Source organism: Platichthys flesus, chromosome 8, assembly GCF_949316205.1.
Source record: "Platichthys flesus chromosome 8, fPlaFle2.1, whole genome shotgun sequence".
Taxonomy (NCBI): Eukaryota; Metazoa; Chordata; class Actinopteri; order Pleuronectiformes; family Pleuronectidae; genus Platichthys; species Platichthys flesus.
The window spans coordinates 12,429,544-12,449,737 of NC_084952.1; the positions used below are offsets into that span (position 1 = coordinate 12,429,544).

General features: G+C 41.9%; 3 protein-coding genes across 3 annotated transcripts; 1 reads left to right on the plus strand and 2 right to left on the minus strand.

Annotated features, from left to right (window-relative positions):
• Positions 1–385: 385 nt before the first annotated feature.
• Positions 386–8,142, minus strand: zgc:113229 (uncharacterized protein LOC550612 homolog). Its single transcript, XM_062393508.1, has 7 exons — positions 8,043–8,142; positions 4,739–6,133; positions 4,516–4,658; positions 2,737–3,073; positions 2,096–2,201; positions 1,729–1,937; positions 386–1,134 (listed from the first exon to the last, which is right to left on the minus strand). The coding sequence occupies exons 2-7, from the start codon at positions 5,567–5,569 to the stop codon at positions 847–849; spliced, it is 1,914 nt and encodes a 637-aa protein (XP_062249492.1). The 5' UTR covers positions 5,570–6,133; positions 8,043–8,142; the 3' UTR covers positions 386–846.
• On the plus strand, positions 7,654–12,049 carry rad9a (RAD9 checkpoint clamp component A). Its single transcript, XM_062393510.1, has 12 exons — positions 7,654–7,955; positions 8,050–8,120; positions 8,261–8,334; positions 8,421–8,469; positions 9,114–9,228; positions 9,392–9,491; positions 9,685–9,791; positions 10,040–10,146; positions 10,274–10,338; positions 10,408–10,506; positions 10,955–11,204; positions 11,619–12,049. The coding sequence occupies exons 1-12, from the start codon at positions 7,922–7,924 to the stop codon at positions 11,733–11,735; spliced, it is 1,188 nt and encodes a 395-aa protein (XP_062249494.1). The 5' UTR covers positions 7,654–7,921; the 3' UTR covers positions 11,736–12,049.
• Positions 12,043–19,678, minus strand: tbc1d10c (TBC1 domain family, member 10C). Its single transcript, XM_062393507.1, has 10 exons — positions 19,622–19,678; positions 18,770–18,910; positions 17,110–17,209; positions 16,774–16,881; positions 16,520–16,626; positions 16,207–16,321; positions 15,867–15,932; positions 15,593–15,782; positions 15,048–15,205; positions 12,043–14,825 (listed from the first exon to the last, which is right to left on the minus strand). The coding sequence occupies exons 2-10, from the start codon at positions 18,901–18,903 to the stop codon at positions 12,270–12,272; spliced, it is 3,534 nt and encodes a 1,177-aa protein (XP_062249491.1). The 5' UTR covers positions 18,904–18,910; positions 19,622–19,678; the 3' UTR covers positions 12,043–12,269.
• Between the last annotated feature and the right edge of the window lie 516 nt (positions 19,679–20,194).

Below are 20,194 nucleotides of genomic sequence, written 5' to 3' on the forward strand. Positions count from 1 at the left end.
AGTGGAACAAATGGGTCTGTGTGTGTCTGTGTGTGTTGTTGCGTATGAGTATGTGTGGTGCTTGAGGTTTACAAATGGACCGTTATTAGTCCACTTCAGGGTGATGACGTACAATATGAGATCTTACTACACGAACTAATGGACTAATGTGATCCTGCTTTTTTGTGTGAACAATCCAAAACTACATTACGATTCTCTTGCTCCACTCTGTCCTCATTGTTTTAGTCATCTTATGCCTATCTTTCAGTCTCGCTCCCTTCTCTCTGTTACTCCTTATTTCACAATAAATTGTGACCAGGGCACTAATAGATCAGCCGAAGAGCCTCTTAATGGTTCGGACAGTGATTTATGGGAGCGGATACAGTGAAGGATGGCCCCAGAGCAATTCACAGCAGTTAGCCACAAAGTTTAATGTAATAAATGAATCATTATAATGCATCGAATGGATAAATAATAGAATACACTGGATCATAAAGTCCACTGCAGCTTGTCTGTTGATAGAGAAAAAATGTTTCCTCAGGCATAAAAAAAAGGTGTGTGTGTGTCCATGGGTTTGTTAATTGTCATAATGTCACTTTTTTCACATCGTCCCAATTCAGAAGAATTGATAAATGTGAGTAAAAAAGGAATTAGCTGGAGGAGGCAATGGCTTGAGGCATTATCTTTCAATCAGATTGTTTACGCAACCACAGTAGAAGGGCAGATCAATTGTATATTTGGTAACTTTAGCCCTATGCTGTGAATGTCCATGGCCTCTGAGCTCCCAAAATAATATCTTTTACAAAACAAGTAACAGAAAAGCAAAAAAAATCTCTCTTGTGTTTCAGAAAGTTTCTCTGTCTGTTACTATCTGTGCTTCCTCCCAGTGTTCCTCCTCTTTAGAGCCTGTATCCAGGCAGGGAGGACAGACCGTCGTGCTGCTACTGCTGCCACTGCTGCCACTGCTGCTGCTGCTGTTGCTGCTTCCGCCTTCTCCGTCTCCAACTGCTCCACCTCAAACTCCTGCTCGATCACAGAGTCGTCCTCTGCTCCAGAATCATCCTCCGAGTCTTCAGCATCCAAATCCAGCTCCGGAGGGTCTATGGTCAACACCTCCTCTGAAAAACGAACCCTGCGGTTCTCCTCGACTCGCCGCTGATTCAGAGAAGATGAATAGAATGAAAAAGGGGGGAAATGGAATTTTAATAACACTCATTATAAATTGATACATTTGCTCAATATTTAACTACAGATAAATCATTCATAAAATCATCGAAAGGATCATGTTATATGGTACTAATATGTAATAAATAAGTTTAAGATGGAATCAATCAGATCCATATAATTGCTCTTGTGACATGGAGTCTTTAAAACTTATTAATGATAAATATAAAAGTAAATTCAACATTCATTTTTAATCCAAAAATAATGAGTCAATATAAAAATGGATTTAAACTAGGCATTTCTTTCAAGGTCCTGTTTGTTTTTCTTTATGAGGAAATTATTCAGGATTTCACAGAAAAAATAGAGTTAAAGCAAATTTTTTATCAAATATTTATCAATATGATGTAATTTCCTTTCTCCGGTTTTCTGCTACTTTTCACCAGCTGCATTGGGGGGGAATATGGTGTCACCAGGACGCTAATTAATCAAGGTTTAGAATTAGCAGTATGAATGCAGGACACTGGCCCGCTGTGTAGATAATATCTTTTGAGCCACAAGCAGTCGGCGTGATATCCAACATCTCACCCTTTTTGTCACTATTTCCATCGAGGGCTCTGAATCAAGGAACATGGAGTGTTTGAGGACACCCCGAGGTGCAGGGGCGACGGGTTTGAATGGGGGGAGAGGGGCGGGAGGAGACTTCAGGGGGTTTAAAGGCATGTGAACATCATGCTGCGACTCTGCAGATTCATCCATCACATGGCTGCTGGTCACTCTCGGCGAAGATGCAGATGCTCCAATAAAAGACGAGACAAAAGAGAAAAGTTAGCTTTTTAATTCTCCGGAACAGAGTCACAAAAATGTGTCTGCTGCATATGACAAAAGTCCACCTGATTGAAATATGTGATTTTACAGAGCATAAAGTGACTTTTGTCTGCGTCTCCTCCCTTACCTGTTTCATAAGTTGCCAGCCTTGCGTCCCTGGCAGCTGAATGATGCTGTCTCTTTCTGTTCAGCTGGATTCTCTTCAGTAATGGGTTGTCCAGAATATCTGCACGCTGTGTTTGACAACCAGAAGACAGGGTCAGCCACTCTCTCCAAAAAAGGGTATGTTCTGGTTTTCTTTCATCTCATTCTTCAGAATACTCACTAGTTCATGAATCAGTTGATTTATTATTTACTTTGTTACCCTATTAATTTTTTATTGATGTTCAGTTATTTCTGAGCTTTGCAATATGAATGTCTTGAGCAGTCACCCTTAAAGTTTTGGTGCGTTGAATTTAGTGACATCTAGTGGTGAAGCTGCATGTTGAATACCCCTCACCTCACCCTCCCCTTTCAAACATGACTCAAAAGGTCTTTTAGTTTGTCCAGTCTGGGCTACTGTAAAAAACATAGCAGTCTCTTAAGAGAGGACCCGCGATGTACATATAAAGTATAAAAATATAAAGGGCCCATTTTAAACCCCCTAAATCTAACACACTGGTTAGGGTTAAATAAAATGCATTCTTGTTATTGTAATCATTATGAAAATATATGACTTGGAAGAAGGATCCAATCATTTCTATGAAAAGTATATAAATGATATCTAACCTCAACAAATGATTGAGGTCTTGGCTGCTGCCCCCGCCCTCTCTCTCCAGGCAGCCACTCCTCCATTGGTTCTGGCTGATCAGCCACTAAAACGTGCTGCTGCTGTTTTCCCTCTGAAACATCCATGTTCACAGGTTGGTAATATCTATCAGGTGATATCTGTGCCATGATGAAATCCGGGGGGTGTTTGAGTTGGCTCGGCGGCTCCCCTGATGGTCTCTGATTGGCTGAGGCAGCCGGCAGGTTGGGCTTCAGGAACCTGGCCCACTCTTGACCTGTGACAATCTCCTCCAGGAGGCTGAATGAGCCCAGGCCAAACGCAGAGTCACTAGAAGGCCTATAGACAACATGAAGACATATCATATGAGCTGAAGAAAACTAACAGGATTGATCCTACTCAGCCTGATGGGTCTTATTCCTTTGTGCTATTAAACTCTGGTGTCCAAAAAAACACATATGCAATGTCTTTTCCATCACACAACATTCACCCAGCACAGCCGTCAGGTTTTATTTAGGGTTCAGTATCATTCCCAAGACCACTTCAGAATGAAAACTGGATGGGCCAGAGATCAAACCACCAACCATCTAGTTAGTGTACCACTGTCTCACCCCCTCAATATTTTTTATAGCACGATCTCGCAAATGGCAACTGGGGAAGTATCTCCTGTCAGATACAAGTGCCCCCTGGTTTGGAATCACTGTACTGGAGCAGCAAGGGTGGAGTTTTCTGAAAAAAACTATTTTTAATGAATATATACTTTTGTGACTTGTTTTTAAAGATGTATCTCTTTGAACAAGGCGTTGTAAAGACATTCATCTTTTAATTGATTTAGCTAACTTAGAATACAGAACAACCCCTGTCTTGTCCTTCAACCACAAAGGAAAGAATTATGGGGGTTTCTACTCCATTACATCTCACAAGTATTGGCCTTTTCACTCCAGTGCATTTATTTAACGATTAAAGTTACTTGCTACTTTGTAGACTTTAAAAGAATCAACAATAGGCACAAAAAACAGGACCCATTCGTATTGTGAATTGTATATAAACAAAATGTATGAAATGGTTCAATTTAGCACCAACCTACACAACAAAGCATTGTTGTATCGTTGATTACAACTGAAGTTATGTCCCTAACATCAGCTGGTGGCCGCTAACACCTATCTACTGGTAGTTGGTAACTTAAATTGTGCAGAAGACCTTCAAACGTAAAAGGGACATTCACCACTTTGTCCTATATTTTTTAAATAAAATCCGTGACAATAGCAAACTGTATAACTTACAGTGATGGGGGTCATTCTGCATGAGTAAAGAGTTCTTCTTCCTTTGTTAATTGAGTTAAATTTTGTTAATTGTACGTCTGTTTATACATAAGATTTAGAATTTTCTTTTTCTAACACGTCCAATACACTTTTCTTTGTTGTAATATTATCACTTCTACTGGAGTAAAGCATCTGAATAATTCTTCCACTGATGTTCTCGTTGATGATTAAAAAAGGGTGCAATTAAAATGCTGTGACGCTTCTTATCACATTCCCTCAGTGTGGCAGAAGAAGCATGTTGACAAGTGCTGTCAGTGAGAGGGGTGTGTTTGGCACATCAGATCAGGAGGACACATCACAGCGTACATATAAACAGCCCAAACTAACACCGTAGCTATGGCTTGGCTCGGCTCAGAAATACCTCACATATCTTACTGGTATCGCTTTAGCAACCCTCAACAAAATCTAAACTGTGAGAACTGGAGCTCGACTGAAGCGCTGGTTTGCGTGTTTGATCACCTGAATCGCTCTTCGAGACAGCGGTCGTCTGTATGTGGTGGAGGGGCTTCACTGGCGTCTAATGAGACCAGCGTCCCCTCTTCCTCTTTATGTGATGTAATGATGAGATGTTCTGCCGGCAGTGGCTGCTTCTGAGGGGAAATCTGTGAAGGGAGTCGCAGTTCCATTATGTTTGACACGTAGAGAATATAATCCAAAAGTATAATCTAAATTCACTACTCACCTCAGTTCCCTGCTGACTGTTCTGGTCAACTCTCCCTCCATCCTCTTTCTCCCTTTTGACAGAACTCCCCTGCCTGTCCATCCATCTCTCCTTGATCTTCTGCGTCCATCTCCTTGGCTTACTCTCCGTCGACCGCTGTTTTCGTCGGGAGCTGCTGTTCTTTGTCGTTTGGCCACTTGCGACAAACTGAATGTCTTTACTTTGCGCCGAAGCTCCAAATTCTCCATTTCCCACATGAAGCACTTTACTCTCTTGACTTCCTGTGTCAATATTTGCCGCTGTGGGCGTCAACGACCACATGTAGACTTTAGGTGCAAAACCCTGAACCTTTACCAGATCCTGGATCGCATTCTGTCCTGAGTTTGTGAGAGCAGGGACCTGCCCTGTCATAGCCGAACTGCAAAAGGTCCCCTTTTCCCTATCAGTCTCCTCAAAGGAAGTTATATCAGCCCCTTTAAGTGATTTAGCAGGAAACAACTGCCCAGTTCCTGCTGGGGTGACACGAGGTGATGTGGCCTCTCCCAACACCCTGTTCTCACCCGTGTCCTTATCGACAATGTTGTTCTGTGAGGGGAAGGAAACAAGACCCCTGTCCATTCCACAGCCAGCACTTGCTTGTCGTATTTCCCCACTTTTGAGGACCAATTCGTCCCCAGCAGAGATTCCATTGGTACCATACTCAAAGCCATTGAAAGGGCGGTTAGAGGCAGCTGTGATGGACCCGGGGCTGTGCAGGAGGGGCTGACCCTCTCTTCCTGGCTGGAGCCTCAGTCTCTGCAGCATGGACTGCAGCATGCCCTGAGTGTCTGTGGGAGTATGTGAGTGAGACATCTAGGAACAAATATTGTTGCGATTCAAATCCAAAAGTCAAAGAAAAACATGTCAACAATAAGTTAACATTATATTCAATGAATAAGATTCCTCACAGTGTTATGTATTGTCATGATTAAAAAGAAACTGAAGACCATGACAAAAGAAACTGTAGAAAAAATAAAAGTCAACCCTGTGTCCAACTTCTTTTGTCAAGATTCCTGTGATGGTTATTTCTTTCTTTTATCATGTTCCAATCTTTTTCCATTACTCTTTTAACGGTTCCTCACAGCAAATATCAACACAGGTCCATTTCTTATAATACATCACTCCCTCAGTTAGGAAAGAAAAGTTTATTTTCCCTTGCTGCTTGTGCCTCTTCTCCGAGATGTTTCGCTCTCACACTGGTCCCACTCCTCCATGATCCTCAAGTGATTCAGCAGCAGTCGTCTTGTGTCCCCTCAAGGTCTCGGTTTCATTTAAATGTCCACGGTTTCAGTTGTCACTCGTCTTCTCCAGCAGCCATTTCCGTCAGTGTGATGGGAGGATCACCGGAGCATGCCAGTGTTCCTTTAAACTTACACACTGAAGCAGACCAACGAGAAAGACCAGTAAGGTGAGATAATTGTGCGTTGACGGTGACTAGCCCTCTCTCTCTCTCACTCTCTCTCTCTGTCTGCCTGCCCATCTTTATGTTTCCCCTCCCTTCCTTCCTACTCCTCTCCCCAACTCCACACACACATGCACACACACACACAAACATTCCCTCTTGGTTCCCACTCTGACCCTCGTACGGTAATTACAGGGCGTTGAGGGCAGCTGCTATTTATGTGTCTTCAGATTTAAAGAAATAGAAAATCTTGCAATGACTTTTGGGATAAGCAAAATCATATCAACAGTGGAATCTACAATATGTGACACAAGTGACACAAAAATGTGTTAATCTCCTTAGACGTGTTGAAGTTAGCCTCCTTGTAGTTACTTTATTACATTAACACTTATTTATTAGGGACAGACAGTGAGTCCCTTTGAAATTGTAAGGATCATTATTATTCAGGCAAATGAATTGGCTTCTGGAGGGCTTTAACATGCTCAAATTCTTACCAAAATTTGCAGAAAATTTGAAAGTTGTGAAAATCTACATATGCTGGAGTAATTTTCAATGGGCGTGGCAAAATAGCTCAACAGTGCCCCCCGAGACCCCTGGAAGGCGTTCACATTGACCGATCTTCGCAAGAAAATCGATACACATGTTTATCATGACCAGGCAAACAAAAGAAGTCATAGATGCAATTTGAAAAACGCAACAGGAAGCCTGCTATTTTGCATTTCTATGCCCTTTTGGCCATATTCCACATTTTTACTTTGAGGTAATCGTACCAGGGCTTACATCAGATCAACTTCAAATTGAGATGAGTTTCTTCACAACAAGATTTAGATACAAACTATCTCAAAGATTGATTTTTCGTCACATGGTGTGACCATTACATGTCATATTTCCTCAGTCATTATTTACTTTTTTCAGGCAAAGGGCAAAACACATGCAACGCTTCAAAATGCATTTGTTCGGGCCTGCGCAGTGCTGCTTTGCAGTCCTAGAGATTTGAGAAATTGTATTTTATAGTTGGTACTTTCAAGGGTTGAGCAATCCTGGTTATATTTTTTTAATTATTGTTATAATGAATTGGCTTTTTGTTAATATTTTTTTTCCCAGGCAAATTAATTTTTTTTTATTTTAATTTATTTCATTAATTTTATGTATTTATTTATTTTTAATATAATTAACTTTAACTCCTGCGCAGTGCACTTCTGGGCAGGATTCATTTTATTTTTCAAACAATTTTTTCTTTATTTAAAAATATTATAATTTATTATTACAAAATTATCTTTATTATTGAGTTACAATATTAACTATATTTAAGTGTACGCAGCTGATTCACATCATTTAAATTATGTTGTTTGTCTTTTCATAGTGAGAATATTGTTTGATATAAAATATTATTATGTTAGGGGACTGTCTTTCGACCGTTTTTTTTAGAGACCAAACGCGCATGTGTGCAATCATCCACGCCCCCTCGACTTCCTGTCTCTCCGATTGGTCCACAGGCCGGAAGCAGACAATGGCGGCGTAAACAACGCTGGATCGGTGCTGGGAACTGCAACGGTCGAGCCCCCATCGGAAGTCAAACTTACAACAACACGAGAACAAAACAGTTGGAGCATGTTTTCGAAACACGGACACATTTTACCCGATGTGAAAACAATCAAACCACCGCTGGTTCACTTGACGCTGGTGTTTAGGCGCTAGAGCCGGCTAACTTTTAGCCGAGTTTGCTAACCTAACGGAAAAAGTAGGACCTATAGTTTGCAGGAATGGATTGCGTCGTGACGGGAGGAAACGTGAAAGGTATGTCCAGTCCTGTCTTAACAAGAACATCAGATATTGAATGAATTAATTGTAATTATTGTGTTGTGGTCATGTGTGTGTTTGTACCGTCCAGTTCTGGCCAAAGCCATCCTCTCGCTGTCCAGGATCGGTGATGAGCTGTATGTGGAGCCCCAGGACGACGGGGTGAGCTACTGAGATACTGACGCACACGCACCAACACTTCCTGTTGCCGTGCACATATCTTGTTGCTTCATGTTGGTGTCAATGAAAAAAAGCTGATTTGTTTTTTTCTCCCTCTCTCTCTCTCTCTCTCTCTCTCGAAGCTCGCCCTGCGGTCTGTGAACTCCTCTCGGTCTGCATATGGCTGCTTCCTGTTCGCACCACTCTTCTTCACCAGGTACAGCCTGTGTGTGTCAGTGTGACTGTTCAAGACATTTCTCTGTGTCAGAGTTTTAAGCCAACTTCCCCTCACATTCCTCACAGGTACATCATCCCCAATGGGCAGGACTTCCGCTGCAAGATGGCTATAAAGGTGCTGAGACAGACACCAGCCATTGTTCTTCTACTGTGAAATGAGTAATGTTTAAAACATCCATCACCTGCCGTCTCAGTGTTAATGCAATGTTGTTGTCACACAAGAGTTTGCATTCGTACGACCATTTAGAAGCTGCAGTTGCTTCTTGCCCTTTGTCTTAACCTCCCCTGCCTCATACTCACTAGTTTTTAAACTCAGACACAGTGCGTGATGTTACAACAAATTCAGGTTGTCAGGACGCACATCCTCTTCCGTTGTACTGTACATCAGCAGTAGCCAACTTGTAACCATTTTCTTATCCTAATTATCTCTGGTTTTTCCCCTGAAACATTAACTAATCGACAATTTACTTTTCCATTAAAACATTTTCGGTTATTAATGATCGAATTTCTGTGATTCAGAGCAGAACCAGTAAATGTCTCTGTACTGAACTTCAAAGATTATATTTCCTGTCAGAATGCTACTATGGTACGGCTCTGTGGTTATGGCAGCAGTTTCAAAGAGCAGGATGTGTGTCACAAAGCAGTTGAATTGTTGCATGTCAACAAAATGTGGGGCACCTGTTAACTTGTAGATTTTAGAAATCAAATTGCACATTGAATGTAAGTGTTGTGTTTCTGTCCTTCTCATGTTCCTCTCAGAGCGTGCAGGCCGTGTTCAGGTCTCTGGCATCTCTCGAGAAGACGGTGGAAAAATGTCACATCGAGCTGGACAAGAAGAAGAACCGCCTCACCTTCACCCTGCACTGCAAACATGGTATCAGAGTCTCACTTCCCCCCTCAGACAGTTCACAGTTCTTAAAATGGATGATTTAATTACGGTTTTCTTCTTTACTCCGACAGCTGTGATGTTCTTTGCAGCACATCATATGCATTAATATGTCTTTGTAAGAGTCTGAGCGTCCTTATTTTCTCCACAGGCCTGCTGAAGACACATAACCTGTCTTTCCAGGACAGTGAAAGTTTACAGGCCGTGTTTGATAAGGAGAGCTATGCCAATGTGTTCAGGGCCCAGCCCAGGTTTGTGGGATCTTTATGCATTCTTCATTCTAAAAACATTATTGTAGTATCGCCTGTCTGCTGCTTTCTATCTCGAACCATCTCTGTTACATTTGACGTTTGTTTGGAATTTAATTTGTTCATTAAGCCGTAGCTCGCTGCTTTCCTTCTTTTTGAGCACTTACACATTCTGTCTTGGGTCCTTCGCTCTCAGGCTGCTGGCGGACACAGTTGTGCATTTCCCTTCGTCTCTGGATGAAGTGACCATGTCAGTGAATGATGATCGGATGTGGTTCAGGAATCATGTGGATGACGAAGCAGGTGATGTGGTTGACAATGTGTTCACCAGGCAGATACAGACTGACTTACTAAAGAAAGTCAATAAGTTTCCAAAAAAGATGAAAAACTAAATGGACAAATAAACAACGCTTGAGTGTATTTAATTATACTAATTTGAGTGATAACCGCAATAGAATTTGAGAATATGTCATATTTGTATTTTTTTAGATTTCTTTTGAAATGCCTTGAACCTCTTATCACTAATGCATTTCTGTGTTGTCCCCTCTCAGAGCTGTCCAAGGCCATGCAGACAGAGCTGTGTCTGGCATCAGACGAGTTTGACCATTTCGCCGTCCGAGCTCACAACAGTGTCACATTTTGTCTGAAGGAGTTACGGGTGAGAAATCCTTTACGGACATTGAAAGCAAGTTGGAGGCAGCTAAGATATGTTGTGGTCAGCTGATTAGTTGATTTCTAATTTTATAATGAAGTTCAAGTTAAATTTGTCGTCATCTTTCCCGTAGGGTTTGTTAGTGTTTGCAGAGTCCGCTAATCTCCCTATTTCTATCTACTTTGATGAACCAGGAAGGTAAGGATACTCCCATATCATATGATCGCTTGTGTTACAATGTACTGATATTTACAATGTGGGTTTCAGCCCTGTGGTGCTTTCAGTAACGGACAGTGTCCTGGAGGGGAACTTTGTGCTCGCCACGCTCGCTGATGATTCCCACCAACGTAAAGACAACACTAGACGGTAAGTTCACGTCAGTGTATGAAAAGGCCTATGGCAGAACTGAAATCAGGAAATTTAAGCATTAAATTCAAGGACTCCAGCACCACCTAGTGGTCAATTGCATCCCCTGAGTGGAGACCACAGACTGCAGTGGTGTGCACAGTAGTCGATGTTGAAGTCTAATTAGAGTTCAGTGTAGTTGAATTGGCACAAACAGCCATTTAATCCAGGGAAATTTTAAATAACATGAAATGCTACCGTTCATGTTAATTCACCGAAAAGAAAAATTCGTCCATTTTCGATGGGGTTTTAAAAAGTTAAATCATCTCATAAAAGTTCTAAATACGTTAAAATATTATGCACTAGGTCTTAAAAACATTTCGCGAGGTCTTAAATATACTAACGTTCATTTAACAATACTTTTTTACATCTTGAATTTACTTATTCCTATTTCTCTTCCACCTCTAAGAGCTCAGACACCACCTCCTCCCCCTCCAGATGACTTCATGAACGATGACATAGACTCCTACCTCATCGCCATGGATACCAGCATGGCACCGGGTCCCTCGTCTGCAGGTCCACCCACCCCCCCCTTAGCTAAGTCCACATACTCCAAGCAGCCTGTCGCAGCCTATCACAGGACGAGGATACACAGTGAAGAAGAGGAGGAGGAGGAGAAAGATGAAACAGACAACTCGGACCAACCACCTAATAAGAAGGTATGGTTTAGTTAATTAAGTAGATGGGTCGGTTAAATGTCGTGAAAGGACAAAATATTTTTTCAGAGTAAAAGCTCTCCGTTCCCACATCTTTATGTTTTTATAATTAATGAATTATTATTTATCCCTGAACTTTGCAGAGATTTCCTTTTTGGAGATCACACAATCAATGGTAAAACAATCAAATATACATTCTCTAACCTTAACTTACTTTAAAGCAATCAAACCCATAAATGACATAAATCATGATGTAGAGCAGGTCCTAAAGCACACAAGACACTTCTCTTTGACCTGTACCATTTGAGGTATAATTATATAAAACATTTGTATTAACTGTCATAGCATCTATTCCACCTCGAACACTGAACAGTCCCATAATATCTCTCTCCCCCCCCCCGTCTCGTCATCCCACAGTTCTGTTCCTTGTTCTTTGGATCCGTGCTTCCCCCAACTTCTCAGATGAGCACTCAACCAGTGACAAATCAGGAAGTGCTGGCCAGTGACAGTGAGGACGACACACAAGCAGAGTAACACTGGACTGATGGAATGTGGCTCGAGAGAGATGGACTGACCTGAAAGTGGATGCATTTGTGTCCACTTTTATTTTTGTTGAACTGAGTCACCTGAACGACTTTAAAATACAGACATGAACATCTTGGATCTTTATTTTCATCTTTACTGGCTTGTTTTTTTATAACTTCAGAATATTAATGGTGGAAACCTGGGATTATGTGAAAGAAGACATTGAAGCACTTCCTGTATATTTTTGTTTGGAGTCTCTTCGGTTTGTGATCAAGGGGCAGCGAAAAGAAAGTCCCTCCGAATAAAACACAGCTATTTTTCAACTTTTGTCAACATTATTTATTATTTATTTTCATGATAAAAGTTTAAATGCTCCAAAGATTAAGGGTGAGGGTAATGTCTCCTTCTTTTACCAGCAAGGAGGAGATCTGAAATACAAAGATGTAAGGTGATGCAAATATATGGTATTGGCTAAATGCTGCTTTTATCCTAAAGCAGATAACTTACAAATCTTATCCCTCCAGTCACTATTACAAACGTTTGTTAAAAGTAAGTTTCAGTGTGAGACGCAGAATATCGTAGCGTCTGTGAGCCAGTCTTTACAAGTTGGTCTGGATCATTTCTACCTTTCTCCTTTTGCACCTGAAAACTTTTACCCCTCGCCTGCGGTTTCCTCCTCTCTCGCTCCTTCTCCTTCTCCATCTCCTTTTCCTTCTTCTTTCTCGCCCTCTCCTCCTCTTTGCAACATCTCTCTCGCTCCCGCCGTATCTTCCGTCTCTCTCTGGAGCTAAGTTTCTCCTCGCCTTCTTCCTGAACCACTTTCCCCACCCCTGTTCCATCACTGAAGTCCTGAATCAAGATTTTGGGGACTTGAATTTTCTGTGCGCCTTTTTCCTTTGTCGTTTTGGACTGCTCTCCTCTCAGTCGGCGGAAGAAACCCAATCGTTTAGGGGTGGCAGCCGGCTCCTGCTCTTTCGCAGTCCTCTTTGTTCCAGACAATGTCGAGGTGACTTCAGAAGACTGAGTCACATCAGGGGAAGTTTGGATCGGGTTAACTGCTCTAGGAGTGGGCTGTGATTCACTGGGTTTAACTTCTGCGTGATAAGGGACAGGCTGTGGTTGACTCGTTTGCTGTGGAGCACTGAAGAGATCTATGGAGAGCTTACGTGCCAACCTTGACCCATGGGAGTTGGAAGACTTGCGTACACAGAAATCAGCTGAAGAACGGCTACTGCGGCGCCCAGAGGCTTGTGTCAGGCCACCGGTATTTGCCTCGGTCGGAAAATCACTTTTATTGTGTGTCTGTGAGCTGCTGTCTATGTGTAGATTGTCTGTCACGTTAGGAGGAGAAATGAAGACGTTCTCCTCTTTTTCTTTCTCCTCTGAAGGACCCATTGAGACCCGGCTTGTCGGATCTTCGGGGACAGGCTCCTCAGAGACACTTGTTTCCACTTGACTTGTTTCCCCCTCAGGCTCGGCAGTGAGGGTCACTGCTTCAACCTGCTTTAAAGTTTCCTCCTCCACTGTAGATGTGACAGAGTCATTAGTCTCCATGTTTTTCTGAATGTCAGTTTGTATTTCCCTTGCTTGTCTTTGATCATCCTCAACCTGTGCCTCTGAGTGCGCAGTCAAAATGATTTTGTCTTTTTCCTGCGTGGGTTCGAATGTCACCTCATCACACTCTTCCTCTGAACAGTGGGCAAAAACTTCACTTGACTCTGTCACTGTGTTTTCTATAACTGGTATTACAGCTTCAGTTTCTGTGTCAGCTACTAAGTCCTTGTCCTGTTGTTCTTGGATGCATTCAGGTAACGTCAGGATTAAGGTTTCTGCTTTTGTGTCTGTCCTTGAATCTATTTGTCCTACTTCATTCTCTGATTCATCCTCTGTGGCTGCGTTTTCCTCCATCTTTTCCTCCCTTTCTTTCTCTGGTGGTGGGTCGAACTCTTCTTCCATTTCTTCCAATTCTTCAACCCGTGAGCCTTCGTCCACCTCTGTGATCACTTCCTCCTGTGTTTCTGCCTCTGTTGTTAGATCTGTGCCAGTGAAAGTCTCCTCTTCCTCCGTCTCCGAGCCTTGAATTGTCTCAGTTCTTGTTTCTGAGACTTCGGTGACCGTGTCCACCTGCAGCTGTTGATTGTTTTTACTTTCTGTCGCCTCCTCTGGTTTCATGTCAAACTGAATCATCTGTTCCTCACTTTGGTCTGCGGGTACTTCCATTTCCTTGTGTGTGTAAGCATCTGCAGTAACATTCTGTGTCTCACGCTGTTTTTTCTCCACCGCAGCTGAATGTTCACTTTCTGAAATGTCTTCTTCTGTCTCCTCCGTCATGTCTTTGACCTCAGTTTCCTGGTCTTGGCCTTTGTGAGTCTGTGATTGGCTGTGAGAGCCCAGCTCCTCTTCCTGTATATGGTGAGAGGTATGTTCATTTAGCTGAAGAATATTTTGGACAGTCTGGTCTTTGGCTGGACTTTGGTTTGGTTCGAACCCCACACTTGTTTCTTCACTGTCCGTTCTTTCATCTTTGGTCTCTTTAGGGTTACTTACCTCCATTTCTGTCATTACTGTTTCAGCTCGGTCATTCTCTTTTTTTACTGTTTCTGTTTCTTCTGTGTGCTCTGTCAGTATATTTAGGTTTTGAGCCATCTCCTTTGGTTCTTCTAAAAGTTCTTTCTCATTACTTTGTCCTAAAAGTTTCACCTCACTTTGTTCTTTACATGCTTCCACGTCCTCCTCCTCCTGAAGGTCCTGCACTTTATTAAAGTTTAAATAATTGCGGCTTCTCCAGTCATCTTTTGCTCCAAGTGAAAGATGCCTTACGACTTTACTTCCACCTTTCCCCAACCTGTGAGGAAGGAGTGAAGGGGACAACGTCAGAGTAGAAGCCGAGCGAGAGAGAGGGGCGGACAGGTTGCCTTTCTGTCTCTCTTTCCTATCCCAGTCTTCCTGGTTCTGCCGAGCCCGCGCCCACGCCACCCGGTGTCCCTGGCAACGACCTCTGGGGTCAAATGTGGACGAAGGTCGGTCTTTTCTCCACTTTTCAAGCTCCTTCTCCGTTTGTTTCTCCAGATCTCTGGACGTCAGCGGCACAGAGCACACCTGAGTGCGGGGAGAGGAAAACACTGGTGAAACCCTATTTACAACTGTAGTAATGTCACTATTAAAGTTGAACAGTATTGCATAATAATTAATATACCACACTAACCTAAGTGTAACCACTGTTGATAGATATACTAGTGAAAATTACTTTTACCGGGGTACACTGGTGCCTTCATGAAAATGAATGAGGGTTGATGGCAGTCAACGCAGTCAGTTCCTTACCTCTGCTATGAAGACATCGTCTTCATCTTGGACCTGCTCCCTGACGCCCCTCAGCCTCTCCAGAGTCTCCATCTGACCCTGACACTGCCTTCTCTGCTCGGCACGACCCAGCACACGACGAACCAGCACCACGGCCACCTGGAGCAGCACCCGCACCCCTGCACATACGAGTGGAGAGGACAGTGTGGACAGAGAAGTAGAAGAGACACCAGAGAGCAGTGGTAAACATATTAAACAAATTTAAGCAGGGTTAAAACAACAATACAAAATTGGTTTACATCAAATGATATTGATTTTACATAAGAGTCAATTTTGTGAAGGGGTGATTCCAAGGAAGAACTGATTCATTTTGGAGCACAGCAAGTTTAACATAAATTTATTTTGTCTTTGTTTAATATGGCGAGATTGGGCGTAGGTATGCACTCTATGGTCTACCATGACTTGCAGGTTACTTTGTTGATGAAATTACTCATTAAGTTGCCTCCCTTTTGGGAAACAATGTGATTTGTCTGATCCTAAGCCTATGGCCTGGGTGGAGGATGTACCGTAGCAGAAAAACAGGTCCCAGACTCGTAGCAGAGTGTTGAATGGCAGGTGGCGTGTGAACAGACACATTAGCCAATCAGTGGCGAACATGAGGGGCTCCACTTCGTGGTGCTGCAGGTGTTTATGAGCAGCTGGACACGTCCGTCTCAAGACCCAGGTCAACATGCCGGCATCAAACAGGACGCCCTCCTACATGTCACAGGGCAGCAGGTAAACAGGTTTGCAAGTATCGGAGCATTTCCTGTGACGTGTGGGGAACATGCATGTTCTCACCAACAGGGGGCTGTAGTATCCAGGAAGGTACTGCTCACTGATCTGCACCAAACACCAGAAGGCCTCCTGTAGGAGTCACACAGGGTCAATTTGAGATGATGTGATTTGATTTGATTCATTACCCTGTTAGAATCGAGGTAGATTTCTCTGAAGCAGTCTTCATGCCATGGGACAGGCTGTTGCTAAACTGCCAGTATATTAACAGATAGATGAAGCAAACAGTCATACAGATTCAGTGTCTGAAGGGGGCTTTTGTTTCTACACTTCCACTTCAAATTCAGATGAATAAAATGTTTTGAAGTGTATTTATTTAATAGATTAAATTAAACTTTTGATCTACCTCAGCAGGCATGTTCATCAGCAGCACTGCAGCTACAGGCCCCTGTGCCTGGCAGTAACCCTCCTCTGGTTGGAACTGAGTGAAGGCTTTCAACACCCGGAACAAACCCTGCTGCCTACACACACACACACACACACACACACACACATACACCACAACAGAGAGTTCAACAAGTTAAGAAGATCCTGCCTAGATGAAACTCACTTGAGAGATAAATTTAGAGATTACTTTCTTGTCTAAAAGAAGTTATAATTTGCAGCAGACACAGAGATGCAGAGAGGGGTAGGACTAAGCCTGTAGAGAAGTTTCCTACCCATGTCCATCTTTGCAGAGGAACATTTCGTGGAAGGGGAACTGTCGGTCCAGGTCTCTTTCAATCACGTCCACCCAGCTCTGCAGAGCAGGCTGCGAGTCCAGAACCTGGCAAAGAAACAGAAGTGACTTAACTGAAATATCCACAAATGATATGATATAAAAACAATTGAAAAACTGGGGGCCAGAAAATGGCCGGCATATTTGTTGCTATTCAACTAATTGTTTATGGCACTATTAAATAGGTATTCTTGCCTTGTAGAGGTTTTTATTTTGTTTCATCCTGTCAGTGGCTGCACTCAGCAGTGGCCAGCACTTTGCCCTCAGGGAGGCAGGGATGCCTTTTTGACACTGTTCTTTAACCTGAAGGGAAACACGTGACAGAGACACAGGATCAACACAGAGCAGATTTAAACACGTGACTACAGCAACACAATTCTGGATTATAACTTTTTTTGCGATATGAGGGCAAACAGGTACTCATGATGGCTCTATACCAGGACCCTGCTGAGATTAATAAGCTATACTGAGGTCAGCCATCATTACATTTTAAGGGTTATTTACTGACTCTGTGTCTTAAGATGGACACACCTTACTGGTCTTCTTCGACATTATACGATCCCACTGGAGAATGATGCTGATCCACTTGTTCTCCCTCTGCCTGACCAGCTCGGGTGGTGGGCCCACACTCCTGACACAAAACACCAGGTAAGTATTTGACAACTGTATTTTGACAGCAAAGAAATACTTACTCTGTATCTCACCCATTGACTTTACAGTATTAATGCTCATTTAACTGCAGGCCTTCATGTCACTGTGCCATGTTTCTGCATGCACTTTAACATGTTGTCGTTTCTGAAAAGGCAGTGCTCCGAAATAACAAGACAGGAAACAGGAAAACCACACGTTAGCAGGGTTACGTCTCCGTGGCAACAAGTCAGGATGTCAGCTCTGGGGAAAGTGCGAAGACGACAGGTGGCCATACTTGTGTCCTGTTCACTCATATTGCTTTCATTTACAGTTTGCCACCAGAATTGTTGTTCATGGTTGTTTTTAATGTGGTGTAAATACAAAGTCTCACTGATATCTGAAATGTGTGTACAGTATTTTACACGTTTCTGATTCATTTTTGTATCTTTGATTATTGCAGCCCCTCCCGATTCCTGTGACGTTGCAGTAGGTTTGATCTCTTCCTTGTTCCGCTTTAACATTAAATCCTCGTCCATGCAACTTAAAGCCACTGTGGGCAGCATGTCTCTGCTGAACAGAGCAGTAATTGTGTAGATTGTGTAATAAAACCACACTCATGAATAATCCTGCAACATGTTTAGCTGCAGAGTTTAAACCTTTCTCGTGGTTTTTCACCTCATCTGATCTCACAGTACAGAGCTCAGCATTGGGGAAACAGCCATGTTTGTTTCTCTCTGTAAACAAGGCTTCCTTTCACCTCTTAGCAGAGACATTTTTCTGCACACTAACAATGCTTTTTATTCTCTAATAAATCCACTGGTTGTCAGATGACATGATCTCTGTACACATATGTGGTTTTACTGTGGAGGGAAATTACTTTTTTGGAGAAAAATCTAATTTATTGGCCTTTTAAAACTTATAGTTAACCTGCAGCCTTATGGTGGAACAATTCTTCAACATTTACGGGCATTTTTTAAATTTTTTATAACGATGGCAATGACAATAATTGATCTTAAGAGATTTAAGGTCCGAAAGCACAAGCACATTAGGAACAAAAATGCTGAAGAGTACTTTTGACTGAAATGTCTATATATCAATATGAATTTATCTTGGCATTGGTAACAGGATCTAGAAGCTTTGAATTTTCTTATATGTTTCATAGTCTATTGTGTGTTTTGAATGTCTGTATATTGGTTCATGTCATTTTGTGAACTTGATGTAACAATTTTAATATTCTTTGTTTATATAGCAATAAAGTATTGAGTCTTGAATCTATTATGTGATAATAATGTATGAAAATCTCACCAATCCATCTCGATATGATCACAACATTTAAAAACCTTTGCTTAAGTAATGAAAATAAATAAATAAATCTTGGTAATGGACTGAGATTTTAAGACCCCACATTGTTTTTTTTGGACTGAATGTATATGATTTTTTGTAAAGTATGGACATTAGGATCTGTGTGTTTATTAATTTTGTAATTTCAACAGCCACCCCAGCCTATATTTAACAGTTGCAGTCACAGTAAGAGTAGACAAGCACAGATGGAAGTGCTCACCCAGCAGTGGATCCATTGGTCAGAATAAATCCAAAGCGGTCGGTCTCAGGCTCCAGACTGACCTCTGACCCTGCATCAGAGCCAGAGCCGTCCTCTTCACTGAGGTTCCTCTGGGCTGGACTCGATGCACTCATTATCTTACTGAGAGGAGAAGAGTGGGGTCGTATAACTCAACTGGTCGTCTGTTATTATGATTATGAATGAAAACAGATGTGACTCTGCCTCAGAGATCATTCCTCCCTCTTGGGCTGGGCAATGAAATGATAACAATAATTATCACAATACAATTTTCATCAATAGCAACATTTTAAAAAGAACAATATGTATTGATACATTATTCATGCGTTGAACAAGCAAAGTGAGGAGGTGTAATGAATAACTGACCTCCATCAGTGTTGCTGTTTATCAAGTGTTTCTCTGCTCAGGAAGAGGAGTTTAAAACCACAACCTTCACTCAGGAGCAAACATCTTTAAAATTAAACAAAAAAATAATGGGACATTTATCATGATGATTATCTATATCCACCGATATCAGCATTTCTGTTTTGATAACGTTTTTCACCATATTGTGCAGCCCTATACCTCCCACATGTACAAATATAAAAGATGTTCAACTCCTTAAGCCCTTCCATAAGTATTTGTAGTTTGTGATGAAATGCAAACAATTTCTGTTGATGCTCAATAGAAATCCCTCTGCCGTGTGTAACATTTTGAAATAACATGTTTTACCACCTCTTTTATTCAAGCCAGGCTTGTAATTATTCAGTTCTTTTGTATAAACCGATTCATTAAGTGATCTAAACACATCACCAGGACATATCAAATCCAAAATAGCTATAAAATCATAATTACCTTTTACATTTCCGTCCTGTTTGATCAGTCACTGCTGAGGAGGTGAAGTGTGAAATCCACAAGTGAAGTGAGGAAGACGAACTTCCTCCCTCTCTCTTACTCATTTGTACTCTCTCTCCCCTCCCTTTGCTCCTCCTCTTAGCTTCACAAATACACGATGCCTCTTAAATCAGCTTCACTTTGTCAATCAAGGCAGGGCTGCTAAAATTACTTTTATTGGATAAGACATGTCATTCTAATTTGTCATAGAAGTCATACCCAGTTGCTCAAACATGCTGATTCATCGTCAATTTAGTTAGGGAGTATGTACATATTTTTTGGGTTAGTTTAATTCTTGGTATTTGTTTTATGCTACTTCGCTTTATGTGCAATGCCCTTGACATGCTGCTGTCTCACAATAATTTCCCAATTTGGAAACAATAAAGAACATATCTATCTATCTGTGTATCCATCTATCCATCTATCCAGTCATCTATCTATCCATCTATCTATCTATCGAGCATGACATGAGAGATTACGTCAAGTGCTTCTTCTGGTCTGGATGACTTTAAATAAAGTGGACAAAATCAACAA

Bases quoted from the DNA above. Each gene is read 5' to 3' on its own strand.
- zgc:113229 (XM_062393508.1), bottom strand. From the start codon at position 5,569: ATGTCTCACTCACATACTCCCACAGACACTCAGGGCATGCTGCAGTCC. The intron at 1,938-2,095 runs GTAAGGGAGGAG...CTTTTATTGGAG, and splicing joins GCTGGCAACTTATGAAACAG to CATCTGCATCTTCGCCGAGA. The intron at 1,135-1,728 runs GTGAGATGTTGG...TCTCTGAATCAG, and splicing joins TGGAAATAGTGACAAAAAGG to CGGCGAGTCGAGGAGAACCG.
- tbc1d10c (XM_062393507.1), bottom strand. From the start codon at position 18,903: ATGAGTGCATCGAGTCCAGCCCAGAGGAACCTCAGTGAAGAGGACGGC. The intron at 16,627-16,773 runs GCAAGAATACCT...TTTCTTTGCCAG, and splicing joins AAAATAAAAACCTCTACAAG to GTTCTGGACTCGCAGCCTGC. The intron at 15,933-16,206 runs GTAGATCAAAAG...TGACTCCTACAG, and splicing joins TGATGAACATGCCTGCTGAG to GAGGCCTTCTGGTGTTTGGT.
- rad9a (XM_062393510.1), top strand. From the start codon at position 7,922: ATGGATTGCGTCGTGACGGGAGGAAACGTGAAAG. The intron at 8,335-8,420 runs GTACAGCCTGTG...CATTCCTCACAG, and splicing joins GCACCACTCTTCTTCACCAG to GTACATCATCCCCAATGGGC. The intron at 9,792-10,039 runs GTGATGTGGTTG...GTCCCCTCTCAG, and splicing joins TCATGTGGATGACGAAGCAG to AGCTGTCCAAGGCCATGCAG.